Source organism: Labeo rohita, chromosome 10, assembly GCF_022985175.1.
Source record: "Labeo rohita strain BAU-BD-2019 chromosome 10, IGBB_LRoh.1.0, whole genome shotgun sequence".
Classification (NCBI taxonomy): domain Eukaryota; kingdom Metazoa; phylum Chordata; class Actinopteri; order Cypriniformes; family Cyprinidae; genus Labeo; species Labeo rohita.
In genome coordinates, this window is record NC_066878.1 from 3152880 (window position 1) to 3170334 (window position 17455).

Below are 17455 nucleotides of genomic sequence, written 5' to 3' on the forward strand. Positions count from 1 at the left end.
GCACAAGCGCCAGGCGAGTTCTAGCACAGAAATTTGACGTAAAACGACTTGCAGTCACAGATTTTGTCAAAACGGCTGTGATTCTGTCAAAAATATATAGCAGAAGAAGTCTATATGACTCATGTTCTATGTTCTGCGTTTTTTGAAGCCACGCGATAGCTTTGTGTGAAGAACAGTCACATATTTTAACCATTATTCACTAAAAATCTTCCCACTCTTTAGGTCTCAACACATTAAATAACACTTGATGTTTCAATAGAGCAGTTTTGTGATTATGTCGGAGAAGATCTACTGTATGTGGTTCACAGGGGAGTGAGGGGGCGCTCGGAGGAGGTAGGTGCGCGTCAGCCTGCAGGGGGCAGGAGTGAGGCTCTATTAGTATTGAGTGTGAACTACACCTGTGGAGAGCCAGAGATGGCAGGTCACACATTTGATTAGAGTCAGTGGGAGGGAGAGAAACCACACAAGGTCAAAGACAAAGGCTACATGCAGGTGCACAACTGGCCGACAGGTCAGTCACTATGGACAACATGGAATTAGCATTGTTGGATATTACCTTTGCTTTTTCCCTATAGGCTACTAAGAATATGTTTTTGGAATGTTAATTAAATAATAGTTTATATTTATAGTAAATGCAATTTGTTAATTTTTTTTTGGCCCGTTTAAGTAGATACATCTTTATATGTCACATTGTAAAATTATATTTGACCACAGAATGCCGCAGTTAACCAATTACTTCAGAAAGCTGGGTAATATTGTGACTTGTGAAAATGCGATCACAGAAACCTTGCTGTTGCACTGCAGATTTTCCTCTTGAGCTCCTCGGTTTTCCTGCACCAGTGAGTTGGGCTGCTTCATTCAGCAAAACAGAAGCAGGTTTGGCACAGGGACCCCGGTGGAGGCGTCATGGGGTTTGAGGAGTTACAGGTTTGGGAAGTTGTGACCTTACAGGGTCCTTCAAAAAATGATTTTCTGTCTTGCAAAATGCTGACATTTTCTCCAACATGGAAAGTATTTATTAATATATTTATATTATTTATTTTAATCTGCCACGTGGTCATTAAACAATGCAATATTTAAATTACAAGACTGAAAAAAATGCATTTTAATTACATTTAAATTAAATATCTTTTGCAATGTGGTGGGGAAATCACTATATGTACATATTTGAACAATCTAACTCATCTGTTTGTTTGTTTCTCTCTGGATCATCCCCTTTTTTCTGTACTTCTGCTCTGTCTTTTATCTTTCTTAACACGGTGTACATTACATTATTAATTAAAAATGAGCATAAAAAAGAGAAAGAATATTTGATCAGCTGCCTGTGATTTTTGATCTAGGAGGCACTTTAACAAAATTTAGTTTTTATTTTTATATTATACTACCAGTCAAAAGTCTCTTCTGCTTACCAAGGCTTCATTTATTTGATCCAAAATACAGCAAAAACATTATAAATGATATATTACTTATACATTTAAAATAAATGTTTTTTTTTAAATATATTTAAAAATGTAGTTTATTCCTGTGATTTCAAAGCTGAATTTTTAGCATCATTACTCCAGTTACATTCTAATATTCAGATTTGCTGCTAAAAAAATATTTATTATTATTATGTTGAAAACAGTTGAGTAGAATTTTTTTTCAGGTTTCTTTGATGAATAGAAAGTTCAGAAGAACAGCATTTATCTGAAATAGAAATCTTTTGTAATATTATAAATGTCTTTATCATCACTTTCTATCTATTTAAAGCATCTTTGCTAAACAAAAGTATTGATTTCTATAATTTCTTTCCCCCCTTCAAAAAAAAAAAAAACAAAAAAAAAAAACTGACTCCAAGCTTTTGAATGGTAAATGGTATAGTGTTTAATGTTAAAAAAGCTTTTTATTTAAGAAAATGCTCATCTTTGGATTCATCAAAGAATCCCCAAAAAAATGGTTTCAAAAATTTATAATAAATTTAAATAATTGATGATAATAATAATAATAAAAAAATGTTACGTGAACAGAAAATCAGCATATTAGAATGATTTCTGAAGGATCATGTGACACTGAAGACTGGAGTAATGATGCTAAAAATTTAGGTTTGATCACAGGAATAAATTACATTTTAAAATATATTTAAATATATATATAATAATTATTTTAAATTGTAAAAATATTTTACAATATTACTGCTTTTGCTGCATTTTGGAATAAATAAATGGAGAGAATTCTTTAAAAAAAAAAACATTAAAAATGCACTAATATTTAACGCTACCAATGCTCGTTTAATGTTGGAAATACAAAATAAAATAATATAAAACAATTAAATATAATATAATTCGATATACACAATATAAATAATTAACATAAAAGCCGATTTTTTTTCCATGTAATTTCTAAAAAAAAAAAAAAATCCAGTACAGCATAATATAATGTTAAACAACTTCATATTATTTAATAAAAGCTTGTGAAAGTATCCTTTTCATATAAGATTACTTGGATATTTTTAGTCTTTTTCATGACTCAAGTATTATGTTTGTCACCACATTTTTTTTAGATCAACCCTACATGGTCAAGTTTTTTTTTTATGGATGGTAAAAAGCAAACGATTCATGTAAGTTATTATACTTTTTTCTGTAAATACTGTTAGCAAATCTGAGAATATAGTGTTTAATGTTACAAAAGCTTTCTATTTCAGATAAATCATGATCTTTGGATCTTTCTATTCATCAAAGAATCCTGAAAAATTACTAAACTGTTTAAAAAATTGATGATAATAATAATAATAAATATTTTTGAACAGCAAATCAGCATATTAGAATGAATTCAAACCGGTAAGACTAGCGTTTCCTCAAATATCTTTGCTTTTGTCGCATTCTAGTGGTGAAACGCATTCCTACATGTAAAAATAAAACAGAAAATGGCGCTATTTTGGTGTCTGTCGGCCAAAAGGAGCCTTTTAACTTGTAAATAGAACTGTGTGTTAATTAAACACTAGGGCAATAAAATTCAAACAAAGCAGGAAGGAGAATATACCCCGAAGCCAAATGTAGCCATGAGATTTGCCCTCCATGACTGACATTTCTGTCTGTATTTGAATATTCTTGCTTAGTTGCCTGTATATTTATTAGAATGCATAATTAAATCACCTTTGTAAGCTGAATGGGGGATGCTGTAGATCTAATACACAAACAGCAGCATTGTAGGCAATAAAGACCCTTGGTGCCGCAAACAGGAATATTGTATAGAATGGGGGAGGGGATCGAGCCCTCAAGACACTCTCTGGCCCTGACCATCATGTTTTAAGGCACTAATACCACTACACAGCCTTTTAAATCCACTGCTGTGTCACTTATTATCATCTAAAGTTACTGACTTTCAAAAGTCCCTTGTTAATCTCTTTTCTTCACCCATGATTGAACCAATTGTGTGTTTGGCTGCAGTTTGAGACAATAAGCTTCCTCACAAAAGAAAAGTTGCTCAGCCATGATGTCATTGTCTAAGACGCACCTCTAGGAAATCTGTTAAGTGAGTCGGTCGGTTAGTTAAAGCGATACTCAGTCACAGCAGGTTCCTGAGCTTTACTTTACATCAACCTCCAACACGTGGCCTCTGTTGACAACAGTAGTATTGTGTGTAGTGTGCATGTTTTTTTATCAAAATGCACATTGTTGTAATTTTTAACAGGCTGTGCCATACAAATAGACATGATCGTTTGTGTATTTTTAAGTTGAAATAGTTATATATTCCACTAGAAAATGTAATAGAAGATATGAAGCAGGTGCGTATATACATCTAAATATCAATGAAACACATTGCCTATTGCCTAAGTCCATACCAGACTGGAGAGGAGCTCTGTCTGCTCCCCTCTCACTGACCCCTGCTGCATCACCATTACTCTGTGTAATCTGGGCTTTACGTGCACGTCCAGATGGGCAGGCAGCCATTCGCTCGAGGAGAAATCCACTTACTGATCCATATAGTCACTGGGTTACACTTGCGCTTCCAAAGTGAGTGAGTTTACTAGAGCCGTCTGTCCTGACCACATCAGTGAAGCTTTACTGAACTAGTTTAATCTCGATGTTTGCATGATAACTGCTGTATGTTTTATCCAGTCTGATCGCACTGCATCAACCTCTGCTAAAACCTTTCTTAGTCAACTACTGGCAGGATTTTAGATTGCACCACAATTATGTTTTACATTTTTAGCATTCACCATCATCATCTTCTGCGTGCCTGTGCAGGTCTGGGTTCGACTGGAGCCAAACTAAATCAAAACTGGAGTCTTGTGGATTTTGCTATGAAACGAGTCTTAATTAAATGTCTGTATTTAGATTATATAATGATCAAGAGGTTAATGTGAAGGCGGTTGAGTGAGTAAGATGTTGTGGCAGATGGTTGGATAGAACTATATGAAGTGCTGCCCCTCAAAGAGGCTTTTGTTCAAGCTACTGGAAATACCTCAAGGTGACCTGGGTATCTTAATCTCACTCATCAAACGCATCCCACTGTAAACCTATTCATACTGATCCTCCATGCATCTTTCAACATCACAGAACAACAAATGATTTTCTTTGCAAAAATGTACCATGGTGGCATTCGTTTCTGAAAAAAAAAAAAAAAAAAAAAATCATAGTTGTGGCCAACGTCATAAATAAATAATAACAATAATAAGAAAGAAAGCAGAAAAAGATAGAAAAGGAGGGACCCGGCTGACTTGGGTGTCAACCCTTTTGACCTGGGCCAATATGCAACGGCCCAAAACATAGCAATGCACACAAAAAAAAACACTTTATCAAACCTATAGCAACACACTAAACTCACCAGAAAATCCATGCAAATACATAGCAAAACTCTAGTAACAAACAAGAACACCCTAGAAACATTCGCAATTCACATTTTAAATGCATAGCAACGTCACTGAACCACCCAGAACATCCTATCAACCGCAAAGCAACACACTAAAAATGGCTTAGAACATCCTACCAAATGCATAGCAATGACCTAGAAGCCACACACAACACCCTATCAACCAACAGAACACAGTAATCCCACTCAGAAAACCCAAGCAAATTAATAGCAATGCCCTAAACAACCACCCGAAACAGCCTGACAACCACACACTGTAGCAATGCACTACAACTACTCAGAACTGTCTAGCTAATGCATAGAACAAACACTACAACAAAGCAGTTAAAACATCCAAATGCATAGGAATGCCCTAGTAACCACATAGCACTCAGAAAACCCAAGCACATGCATAGCAACAACCTAGAATCCACCCAAAACACCTCAATAACCTCATAACAACACATTAAAAATCACTTACACTCTAGCAAATGCATAACGACAACCAAGAAACCAAACAGAACACCTCAACAACCCCATAATAGCACACAAAAAACACTCACATCCTAACAAACGCATAGCAACACCCTAGAAACCAATCAGAACACCTCAGCAACCACATAACAACCAGTGTTGGGAATGTTACTTTAAAAAACTAATTATAGTTACTAATTACTTCTCACAAATAGTAACTGAGTTAGTAACTGAGTTACATCATTATAAAAGTAACCAAGGGAGGTAACTATCGTGTTACTATATGTCATATAACTTGGATATATCAAATAACCTGGATGCCCCAATATGTTAAATGAATACAATTTAAATGAAATGAATTTAATTTTTAGTTTACTCACCAGACTAATACTAAATATCTGATATACTATTTTATATATAGATTAATGGTACAGTTTATTACATTTCTAAAAGTACATCTTTCAGTCAAGCATTATAATATGACATTATGATAATTTAGCATTAAACTTTAGCAATTACAGCTTTAGTAATTAGAATAACCATGTATGAATGCATATTTGTCATGTCGACTGAACTTAGGACCGGTGGTGGTGCTTGAGATATTGTTTGTAATCGTTTCTATATAAAAGACACTCATAAGATAACAAAACTAGTATGAATTCTACTACTAATAACAATATAAAATGCACTAAGCATTTATTAATTAATATCACGTTGTCTGCGTTTGTTTGAACTGATTTGCTGAAATCAGAACAGGGATGATTATAGGTGAGCGTCAGCCAATGAGATTGTCCTTTGTGCATTAGTTCCGCCTACTACTGGAGAAACTGGCAGTTCTTAAAAGCTGAAGAATTCCAAAGGAACTCAGGGAAAAGACAGCAAAGAAAATTGTTTACATGTAATGTGTTACATGTGGACTCTGTCGCTCTGTATTTGCATGTGTGTGAGACAAAGCGACGGCTAGTCGTGTGCCTTCACACTAGAGTTTACAGTTCGTCAAATATAGCTACGTTGCACATCCATTCCGATGAACTGAAAAATAAAATTATAACAATATTATAATAAATTATAGTAACGCCGCATTTTGGTAAAGGCGTTGTAATGGGGGAAACAGTAATTAGTTTTATTACTTGTTATTGAAAAAAATAACAGTATTTATTTATAACGCTGTTATTCCCATCACTGAAAAAAACAAACTTAGAAACACTTACTCTCTATCAAATGCATGGTGACAACGTACAAACCAACCAGAACAACTCAACAACACACTAAAAACACTCACACCCTAGCAAATGCATAGTGACACCCTACAAACCACCCAGAACACCTCGACAATCACATAACACACTAAAACCAGTCACACCCTAGAAAATGCAAACCAACACCCTAGAAACCATCCAGAACACCTCAACAACTTTGTAACAACACATTAAAATCAATCATAACCTAGCATATGTATAGTGTCACCCTAGAAAGCAATCACACCCTACCAAATGCATAGCAACACCCTAGAAGCCACCTGAAACACCTCAATAACCACATAAGATCACACTAAAAAGACTCACACTAGCAAATGCACATCGACGACCTAGAAAACATCCAGAACACCTCAACAACCACATAATACACTAAAAACACTCCCACCCTAGCAAATGCTTTCCAACACCCTAGAAACATCCAGAACACCTCAGCAACCCCATAACATCACACTTAAACCAATCACAACCTAGCATAGGTATAGCAACACCCTAGAAACCACCCAAAACACCTCAATAACCACAAAACAACACACTAAAAACACTCACACTGTAGCAAATGCATAGCTACACTCTAGAAACCACTCAGAACAACTCAACAACAACTTAACAACACACTAAAAACCACTTACACCCTAGCAAATATATGCCAACACCCTAAATACCACCCAGAACATCTGAACAACAAGAAGTAACACACAAAAAAACACTTACACCCTAGAAAATGCATAACACCCTAGAAACCATCCAGAACACCTCAGCAACCACATAACAACACACTAAAACTACTCACAGCATAACAAATGCATACCAACACCTTAAATACCACCCATAACTCCTTAACAACCACATAACACACTAAAACCACTCACACCTTAGCAAAAAAAACTTTTTATTCTACTCTTTTCCCTTTCTAGCTTGTACTTACCTGAACAATGCCTGTTTTATGGTATTATGAGCACTTCCTAAGTCGTTTTGCCTCTTTAGGACAAATCGCTTGACGTATTCCCCACTTGTAAGTCACTTTGGATAAAAGCGTCTGCTAAATGAATAAAGGTAAATGTAAATGCATAGCAACATCCTAGAAACCACCCCGAATTTCTCAACCAGTGTTGGGGGTAACGCATTATAAGTAACGCAAGTTACGTAATAATATTACTTTTTTTCAAGTAACTAGTAAAGTAACGCATTACTTTTGAATTTCTAAGAAAATATCTGAGTTACTTTTTCAAATAAGTAACGCCAGTTACTTTTTCCCCATTTATTGATTGACAAGTCTCCTGTCTGAAAATTGGGAGTAAACATGATGTTACGGTATTCTAGACTAAATGTCAACATGCATTAATTAATCTTACTCACAAAAAACAGATTCAGTATAAAAACAGTGAAATGCAAACTCAGAATATGACGCATCTACTGTAGCCTACATTTTCGCTGTGTTCACCCCTCATCACACCACAGCTGTTTCCTCCAGCGAAAATTAAGCACATTAACGCATACGCATAAAACTATCCTGTTGCCATTTTCATTTGAAAATTTAACTTTCAGTTGTTTCTAGTGCTTGTGGCAAAGAGGTTTGCATACTTCAACTAAGGAGAGAGGCTTGTACTAGAAATGCAAACAGTAAAATTTGTAAAAACAGGTGTGTGTGTGAGATCAGAAAGACTTGTATTTGGCTTATTCAGTAATCAAATGTTATACATATCTATGCAATACAGTGCAATATTGCAATAAGTGTAGTATACCACCCCTATTAGTCAAACATTTTTTATTTTATTTATTTATTTATTTAATTTTTGTTATTATACCCTCATTGGGGGCTGAGCCCCCCTAAAATGAAAATCCTAGAATCGTCCCTGTAACTGTTGAACATTATAACAATTTGCTTTATTTACCAGCGTTATTTATAAATGTAATAACTTCTGTGCTTATTTGTGTTTAACCTAAACTACAAGTAGCGTTAATGTAGACTTACATACCGGTAGCCTATCTAAATATGATTTTATAATTTTATGCTATATTGACCTACCTCATTACCCTCCACTATAATGAGCAGCAATAAACTACATTATGGTATTTTATAATGCCTAGTCATACTTCTGTGGATATTTTGGTGAAAGTAACTCAAAAGTAACTTAAAAGTAGTGTAACGCATTATAATTCAGAGAAAATAATTAGTAATATATAATGTATTACATTTTGGAAGTAACTTGCCCAACACTGATCTCAATAACCACATAACAAACTAAAAACCACTTACACCCTAGAAAATGCATAACAATGCCCAGAAACCATCCAAAACACCTCAACAACCATATAATAACACTCTAAAACCACTCACACCCTACCAAATCCATAGCGACACCCTAGAAACCATCCAGAACACCTCAACAACAACAACAACAACAACATAACAATCCAAAAACCAATTACACCCTAGCAAATGTATGCCAACACCCTAAATGCCACCCAGAACATCTGAACAACCCATAATATCACACTAAAAACACTCACACTCTAGCAAATGCATAGCAACACCCTAGAAACCACCCAGAAGACCTCAACAACCACATAACACACTAACAAACATTTACACTCTAGTAAATGCATAGCACCCTAGAAACCAACCAGAACACCCTACCACACAAAAGAACACTAAATCCATTCAGATTCATTAATAAGATACTAAAATTATATAATTTGATTTAGAAACATTGGAACTCTTCTGCAATTCTTTTAAAGTAAACACACAGATTTGCAGTGTGTAGGTGTTTAGCATGTGAAATAAACCAACACTAAGAACATTCAGATGGTGCTCATGAGTTGTAAGGATCTCCTTGTACACTTGTGTTGTGTGTTTTCTCAATGACGTGATCACACATGCACAATGATCTCACTCTCACGTGTATGTTTAGTTAGCAGCTTTGTAATCGTGCGCAGCACAGTTCACTTCAGTGCCCCTTTCCTTCCTGTCTCAACTGAAGCTTAAGGTTGGCAACAGTCCTCAAATGAGACCTGTTATCTGAAACTCGCCAGCCACACCTACTACACCCACCCCCATTCTAGTCCTGCAGGAACATACAGACATGGGAGAACTTCACAAGCAGGGCGCACAGACTTTCCCGCCTGAAAGCGCTGCCTGTAGAAGGGGGTTTAATGTTTTCATGGGGGAGGGGACCGATGGGGAGGGACTTGATGTGATCTGGTTGTGAAATCACAAGGGTCTGGATAAGGAGATAGCAATTCGGTTGAGGACATGATTGATTTTCATTATGTTATGGACCAGGAGCCCTTGCTATGAGGACCTTAGATGTAAATGTTCCACTTATAACTGAGGAGGGTTTAAGGCTGATGATCTGTGAGATATTTTTAATCCACAAACCACTTTTTATACTATATTAATTTAGAACAAACCATACTGGTGCTTTGGAGGAACCAGATCTTCACAAGAAGAGTCTGTAGTGTAACATCAAGACTATTTTAACCTCAAACAAATCCTATAGCAAACTCAAGACCATTATATTGAAAAAAAAAAAAAAAAAAAAAAAACCCAACCCAGTGTGCTGCAAAGAACCATGAAGAACCTGTTTTTTTTTTTCAAAGTCTATGATGATATCAAGCTGTTTAACACATGCTTTAGGTCATACACTATGACCGATTTGAGAGCACCATTTATTGAAAGGCGTATCCTAGGTTACGCAGCTATTACACACATTTCTCCCAAAGGAATATTATGATATATACACTCTGAGGTGTTTTGAACTGCTGTGCATCTGTGTGTATGTTGGTAAAAACATCCTGTGCATTGCACGAGTTACAGTAAAACATAACATCTATACGTATGTGATATTCACAATATGTGAGATGAATTTCTTTAAGTCATAAAATTATTTACATTTTATAATATTTATATATACTTAATATACTAGTATACTACTTAATATATCCCAAACTATTTTAATGTAGAATTTTTTTACATACACTATAGACATTTCCATGGATTTTCCAGGTCTAGAAATCACCATTTTAAAATTTTCTTTCATGTTCATTATCTTTCTCAGGTTTTCCTTATGAATATGATCATTGTTATTATTTTGTGTCATTATTATTAATGTTCAGGTTATTATATTTGCTTACTGGTGTTTAAGGACCATTTCTGAGGTGATGTTTTGTGATATTTATGAATCCAAGTATAGAGATAATTTTATAAGATACTTATATAAGATAGTTCTTATATAACATGGATTTTCCACTTATTAATATTTAAATCGTTTTCACACTGAACGCAAAAACAAAATACCTAAACCAAATAATAAAAAATAATAAGTGCAACTAGATTCACTTTGCACCCTTTTTGAAATCTGTAGATTTCAGCAGTGGCAACATTTTGTTGTTGTGACACAAGTGAAATGTTTCTGTGCACAGTCGCCATTTTCTCCTGCAAAACCTTTGCACACACGCGGGGGCTTTAAAAGCCCAACAGCTCCGAGGTCCGTTTCAAATCCGGCTCCTAAAATAACTCGCACACATCTGGAAACCATAGAAAAAAACGAAAAGCTTTAGATTGCGCAACATTTGTGATCTAATCGCATGGAAATTAAAATGGGAATATGATTTTGGATTTTAAAAACATTTTTAAATCGACAAAAAGCACCAAAATCTCCCTTCAGCAGCTCTAAATTATCAAAAACAAATAATCTTCCAACTGATTGGCATGCAAAAGTGTCCACACGGGTATCTTGCTATGATTTGAAAATGTGCAGTGAGTCTCCGCAGGCCAATCACCGGGAGCAGGAGGCGGAGAGACGGATTTGATAATCCTACTATGGTGAAGACGTGGGTTATGAATATTAAATAATCAAAATTGCTTTCACTCTGATTGGCTTACAGCCAGCCGTTGGCAAGGGGACGCTAGTCTGCTGGCCAATAAACGAATCCTACTAGCAATATGGCATGGCTCATGAATATTAATCAAGGTAGGCTACTGGACGCTTACCGAGTAACGTCATTAGTGTCTCATTAATATTCATGAGTTGAGGCTTCGCCATAGTAGGAATGGAAAATTCACTGTCAGGCCGGCCTGTGATGAATTGAATAGGGAAGAAGAAGGAGGAGGAGGAGAATCCAATCCGGTTTGAGCAGGTTTTTGTTTCGGACGAGCGTTAACGTCTTCCTATACTGTGATCAAACCTACTGTGTGAATCTTTAACCGAGCTCAACAGTGTCGACTGTTTTTCACCGTTAAATCCGTGCATCTTGCATTTTAACCGCTTTGATTTTTACGCGTTGTACAAACCCACAGCCATGCCTAAAAGGAGCAAAGTAAGTAGCGCATTGGTTTCCTAATTTATCGAGACACCATCTTTAATAGAACATGCTGTATAAAAAAGCAAAAGAGGAATGAAAAGAATAGTGCATGTGCACTAGTGCACGTTGCATGCAAATGTGCTTAATTTTTATCCAATTGCAGCAGTATTCGTGCATTTTTGTGTTTGCATATTATAAACGCGTGTTTTGATTTGAGAACGCGCGACTGAGATTTTTTTCTCCACCGGAGTTAATTAAAACCCAGTTTAATTTTCATGCACGCGCGGATGTGGAATATAATTTGTGCATATGTGTCGTGTTTTTGTTTACAAATACATGAAGTCTCTGTCGACATGCATCAGACAAAGGGGGTGTAACGTTATTAGTTTTCGTTTACGTGCAGCTTATACAGTCGGGCGACCTAAAGGCTGTTGCGCGCAGGTCATCAAATCAAATTGTTGCATTGAATATTTATGTTTTTATTTATCTATCACACGCAGTTTTTATTTTTAGTATGGTTGGCTGTAATTGCACGTAAATGTCTTTGTAAAGGCTGGGGGGTTTTAGTGTCATGGCTGCCCTTACGCGCAACCCCGATGATTTAAACTCAATGTGGGTCTGAAAACACAGCGACAGACGGTGCAATATTTTATCCTGTCGTGCATTAGGGATTTAATTCGTGCATTAGGGTTTTAGTGCACGATTGCGTCTCGATACATTTGATCGTGCAAGTGCCAGATTATGCAATGGCGGTATTCTTGCACATCATAGCGCCACTGTTTGGTGTTTCCTATTATTCTGGTATATTCTGTGGTGTGTGTGTTTTTTTCCTCGCGGCTGTGCACCTCGGGATGTTGTGTTTGAAAGCGAATGGCGGGAATGTCATGGAGCAGGGTCGGTGGGGCGAGAGCAAATCTCCATTAATCAGCGTTGAATGAGTCGGTGTGCATGAAGGGGGCGGTGCGCGAAAGGCTGCAATAAAAACGGACCGAGCGGCACAGTATTGGAGGACGGAGGCAGGACATAAACACTGATAAATTGCTGGCTGTATGTTTGGGAGTCATTACTTTAAGAAATAATCCACACAGTACGAAACAAACAGTCATGTCCGAACCTCGAGCGAATGACTCGTATGATTCCGATTCTTTTTAGTGTATTGAAATGTACTGCAAAACACGAGTAGTCTCATTCCCGAACGAATGATTCAAATGAGCCGATTCTTTTTAATGAACCAAAAACATACGTAGCGACCAGCGCAGTTCGGTTCTCGAACGAATGACTCGAATGAGCCGGTTCTTTTTTTAGTGAATCAATAACATACAACATGAATAGTTCGGTTCCCCAATGAATGGGTTATATTTAGTCCGTTTTTAATAAACCTTATGAATCAGTTTAGAGTTACTAAATTCGCGACTAAAGTTATTTACTTTGGTCATGTCCGACTAGAAAGGAGTCAAGAATAGTTTCTGTGTTATTTTTAAGGCTCGCTTAAATTATTGTAGTGCAGACTGGTTATTAACATCAACGTGGTTTTATTCACATTAACACATTATGATTTTTAAAAAGTAATGTTTTATTAAAATGAATTAATAAAGGATGTTTAGTACCACGTGTTTTGTTTGTTTTGGTATTTTAACCAATTATAGACTTGGGTCTAAGTCATTAAAAAGTCTGTAAACATCTTTTATATCTGTTCTGTTAAAACATGAAATTATCAAATTTAAAGAAATACAAATTTTCCCCCTCAAATTGTCTTCTGAGGAGTACTAAAAGAATCTTTAAAGAGGAATCAGAATCAAAATAAATGAAAAGATGACCCAGATTGTTTTACCTAAATAAATTTAGCCATTTTATACATACATTACTTGTGTTATAAAGGTGTATCTGTTATCAATTACTCAGATATAATAAAACTTTTTTTTCTTTTTTCCCTCATAGGCGAACAATGATGCTGAAGTCACTGAGGTAAAAAGATCTCGCTTCTTATTGCATGGAAATAAAGAATTATTGCATCAAAATGAAGTACATGTTTTTAACTACTTGTTACTTTGCAGCCTAAAAGAAGGTCGGAGAGGTTGGTAAATGTGAGTATTCGTGTTCTGCTTTTATATACAGTTCTCATTCATTCAACAAATGTGACAGTGATTTATTAATTGATGTATTATAACTTTTTCACTTTTAGAAACCTGCACCCCCAAAGGCAGAGCCTAAGCCAAAGGTAAGATAAATGTAAAAATAAAAACAATTATAAAAACATAAAATTATAACTTAGCGATGATGTAAAAAATAATTTAACACATTGTAGAAGGCGGCTGCCAAACCTAAGAAAACAAAGGAACCCAAGGAGCCCAAGGAGGAGGAGAAGAAGGAGGACGTGCCCGCAGAAAACGGAGAAACAAAAGCTGACGAAGAGGTAACATAGTCATAACATGGCAAATCTTACATTAAAACGGTCTAAAAACGGTCTGCTTTGTGGTCTTTCTATGTAATCTTAACGGCATGTTTTTTCAGGCATCGGCAACAGAAGACGCCGACAAGAAGGGAGAAGACGGGGAATAACTTTGCTGAGGTCTCATCTTTTACCAGCACTCCCTGTACCTCTTTTCTTGTACAATTCAGGGGAATATTTTTATCTACTATTTTCTAAAGGCAGGTTTTTTAGTAGTTTGATTGTAGAGACACATTTTTTATGGAAGAAAAGAAACATTTTGAAAGTGATCTCATCATATCCAGCATTTTTACATTGGGCAGAAAAAACTACCGTCATCGTAAATGTCGACAGGCGTTTTTTTCCCCGCCTCTCTGCTCTCGCTTTCAAAGCGTGAGGTAGAGGGGAAGGTTGCGGGCATGTCGTTTACAAAGACAGCTGGACATCTTACCGAGCTTGTCCGATGACTAACATTCCATTGGCTCTATGAGGGATTTTGATTTTTTTTTTTTTTTTTTCTTTTTTGTTTTTTTTTTGTGTGTGTGTAACCTGTAATGTGTGTTCGGGGAGGGAGGGGTGGGCAAATAACTCATTGTTTATTGTTTATAAGGCGAAAGATTACTTGTAGAACGTTTGTAAGCTGTGTTCCATATGTTAACTGCAGTTCTCCATAATCATTTCTGCTAAATAAACATATTCTCTAGTACTGGAGTTCATGTCAGGCCTGTGCTTCGTGTGTATTGATTTTGTCTCTTCTGTGATAGTACCGCAATAAATTTGTTAAAACTGCTGTGAAAAAGATTTTCGGGGCTGTTATGGTACCGATGGCAGACGTGCGATAAATATCTTTGCAAAAGCCAGCGATTCTTTAATATCCAAACGCATTATTAAAATGGAAAATTGGAAACGAGTCATTACGTGTAAAATCTTTTAGTTGTAAAGCGTTCTGACCAGCAGTAGCATTATTTTTGTGGGACTTAGATATCAAGTATAAATGTACAGTTTCATTTGATCATTGTTTATAGATGTATCTCTGTGTGTTATGGTTCGATAAAACAAGCCAATAAAATATCAGTTGTGATACCCTGTTCTCCCGTTGATTTTGAAGTTACATTCATTACTGTAGGTTCAGTGGTACTGTTTTAAAATATTGATATATTAAATGAACTGGGTGATTAAAATGAGATTTCTGTACTGTCAAATGCTGCAATTTTTCTGCATGTACCATGGTTTCAAGGAAATATTTCTCATTTTCATTTAGTTTATGTACTAAAATAGCATTAAAATGTCACTATATAACTATAACCCCAACTATATCACTATAAGAATTAAAACTTTACTTTTTACTAAAACTTTAAAATAAAATCAGATAGAAAACAAAATATATATGTATTATGTACTGTATTAATAAAATCACACTGGTATTACCATGGTACATGCCAAAAAATAAAACATGATAATACCAGTCTGTATTTTGATTTCTGCATTTATTTCTATGTTTCTTCATGTTGCCTGTGCACTCTTCAAAAGTAATTAATATTTATGACTCACCACAAAACCGGTCTTAAGTAGCACAGGTATATTTGTAGCAATAGCATGGGTCAAAATGATCAGTTTTTATTTTATGTCAAAAATCATTAGGATCTTAAGTAAAGATCATGTTCCATGAAGATATTTTGTAAACTTCCTACTGTAAATATATCAAAACTCATTTTTTTATTAGTAATCTGCATTGCTAAAAACTTCATTTGGACAACTTTAAAGGCAATTTTCTCAATTTTCTCTTTTTTTCTTTTTTGCACCCTTAGATTCCAGATTTCCAAATAGTTGTATCTTGGACAAATATTGTCCTATCCTAACAAACCATACATCATTTGAAGAGCCTATTTATTCAGCTTTCAGATAACATATAAATCTCTGGTTTTGTGGTCTAGGGTCACATTTGTATTTATTTAATGTCAAAATAAGTCCTTTTATGGCTAAAATTACATTTCTGTGGCACAGTAAGTGACAATTTGTCAAAAGTATTTGAAATGTGCTTGCTCAGTTTGCTTTAAAAACATTTCAGGTTGTATTTTGATTTGTCTGAGTAGTTTTTACTTTATCATACAAAAGTCATTATTACATGTGTAGGGATTTAAATGCAATGGCAACAACTTTATGTCTGGGCTGTTTCTTCATTTAATATAAAAGATGTACAGGTGCATCTCAGTAAATTACGTCGTGGAAAAGTTCATTTATTTCAGTAATTCAACTCAAATTGTGAAACTCGTGTATTAAATTCAATGCAAACAGACTGAAGTGGTTTAAGTCTTTGGTTCTTTTAATTGTGATGATTTTGGCTCACATTTAACTAAAACCCACCAATTCACTCACATCTCAACAAATTAGAATATGGTGACATGCCAATCAGCTAATCAACTTAAAACACCTGCAAAGGTTTCTTGAGCCTTCAAAATGGTCTCTCAGTTTGGTTCACTAGGCTACACAATCATGGGGAAGACTGCTGATCTGACAGTTGTCCAGGAGACGATCAATGACACCCTTCACAAGGAGGGTAAGCCACAAACATTCATTGCCAAAGAAGCTGGCTGTTCACAGAGTGCTGTATCCAAGCATGTTAACAGACAGTTGAGTGGAAGGAAAAAGTGTGGAAGAAAAAGATGCACAACCAACCGAGAGAACCGCAGCCTTGAGAGGCTTGTCAAGCAAAATCGATTCAAGAATTTGGCTGAACTTCACAAGGAATGGACTGAGGCTGGGGTCAAGGCATCAACACACACAGACGTGTCAAGGAATTTGGCTACAGTTGTCGTATTCCTCTTGTTAAGCCACTCCTGAACCACAGACAACGTCAGAGGCGTCTTACCTGGGTTAAGAAGAAGAAGAAATGGACTGTTGCCCAGTGGTCCAAAGTTCTCTTTTCAGATGAGAGACAGTTTTGTATTTCATTTGGTCCAAGGTCCTAGAGTCTGGAGGAAGGGTGGAGAAGCTCATAGCCCAAGTTACTTGAATTCCAGTGTTAAGTTTCCACAGTCTGTGATGATTTGGTGTGCAATGTCATCTGCTGGTGCTGGTCCACTGTGTTTTTTGAAAACCAAAGTCACTGCACCCGTTTACCAATAAATTTTAGAGCACTTCATGCTTCCTTCTGCTGACC

The 17455-nt window shown here is 35.8% G+C and overlaps 1 protein-coding gene across 1 annotated transcript; it reads left to right on the forward strand.

Annotated features, from left to right (window-relative positions):
• The first annotated feature begins 11663 nt into the window (after positions 1-11663).
• On the forward strand, positions 11664-15378 carry si:ch73-1a9.3 (non-histone chromosomal protein HMG-like). The gene is made up of 6 exons (XM_051121839.1): positions 11664-11882; positions 13806-13832; positions 13922-13951; positions 14050-14085; positions 14173-14280; positions 14379-15378. Exons 1-6 carry the CDS (start codon positions 11865-11867, stop codon positions 14424-14426), a joined length of 267 nt encoding a protein of 88 aa, XP_050977796.1. The 5' UTR covers positions 11664-11864; the 3' UTR covers positions 14427-15378.
• The last annotated feature ends 2077 nt before the right edge of the window (positions 15379-17455 follow it).

Excerpts from the sequence above, each read along its gene's own strand:
- si:ch73-1a9.3 (XM_051121839.1), top strand. Across the intron at positions 13,833-13,921 it reads ATGATGCTGAAGTCACTGAG|CCTAAAAGAAGGTCGGAGAG; the intron begins GTAAAAAGATCT and ends GTTACTTTGCAG. Across the intron at positions 13,952-14,049 it reads GGTCGGAGAGGTTGGTAAAT|AAACCTGCACCCCCAAAGGC; the intron begins GTGAGTATTCGT and ends TTTCACTTTTAG.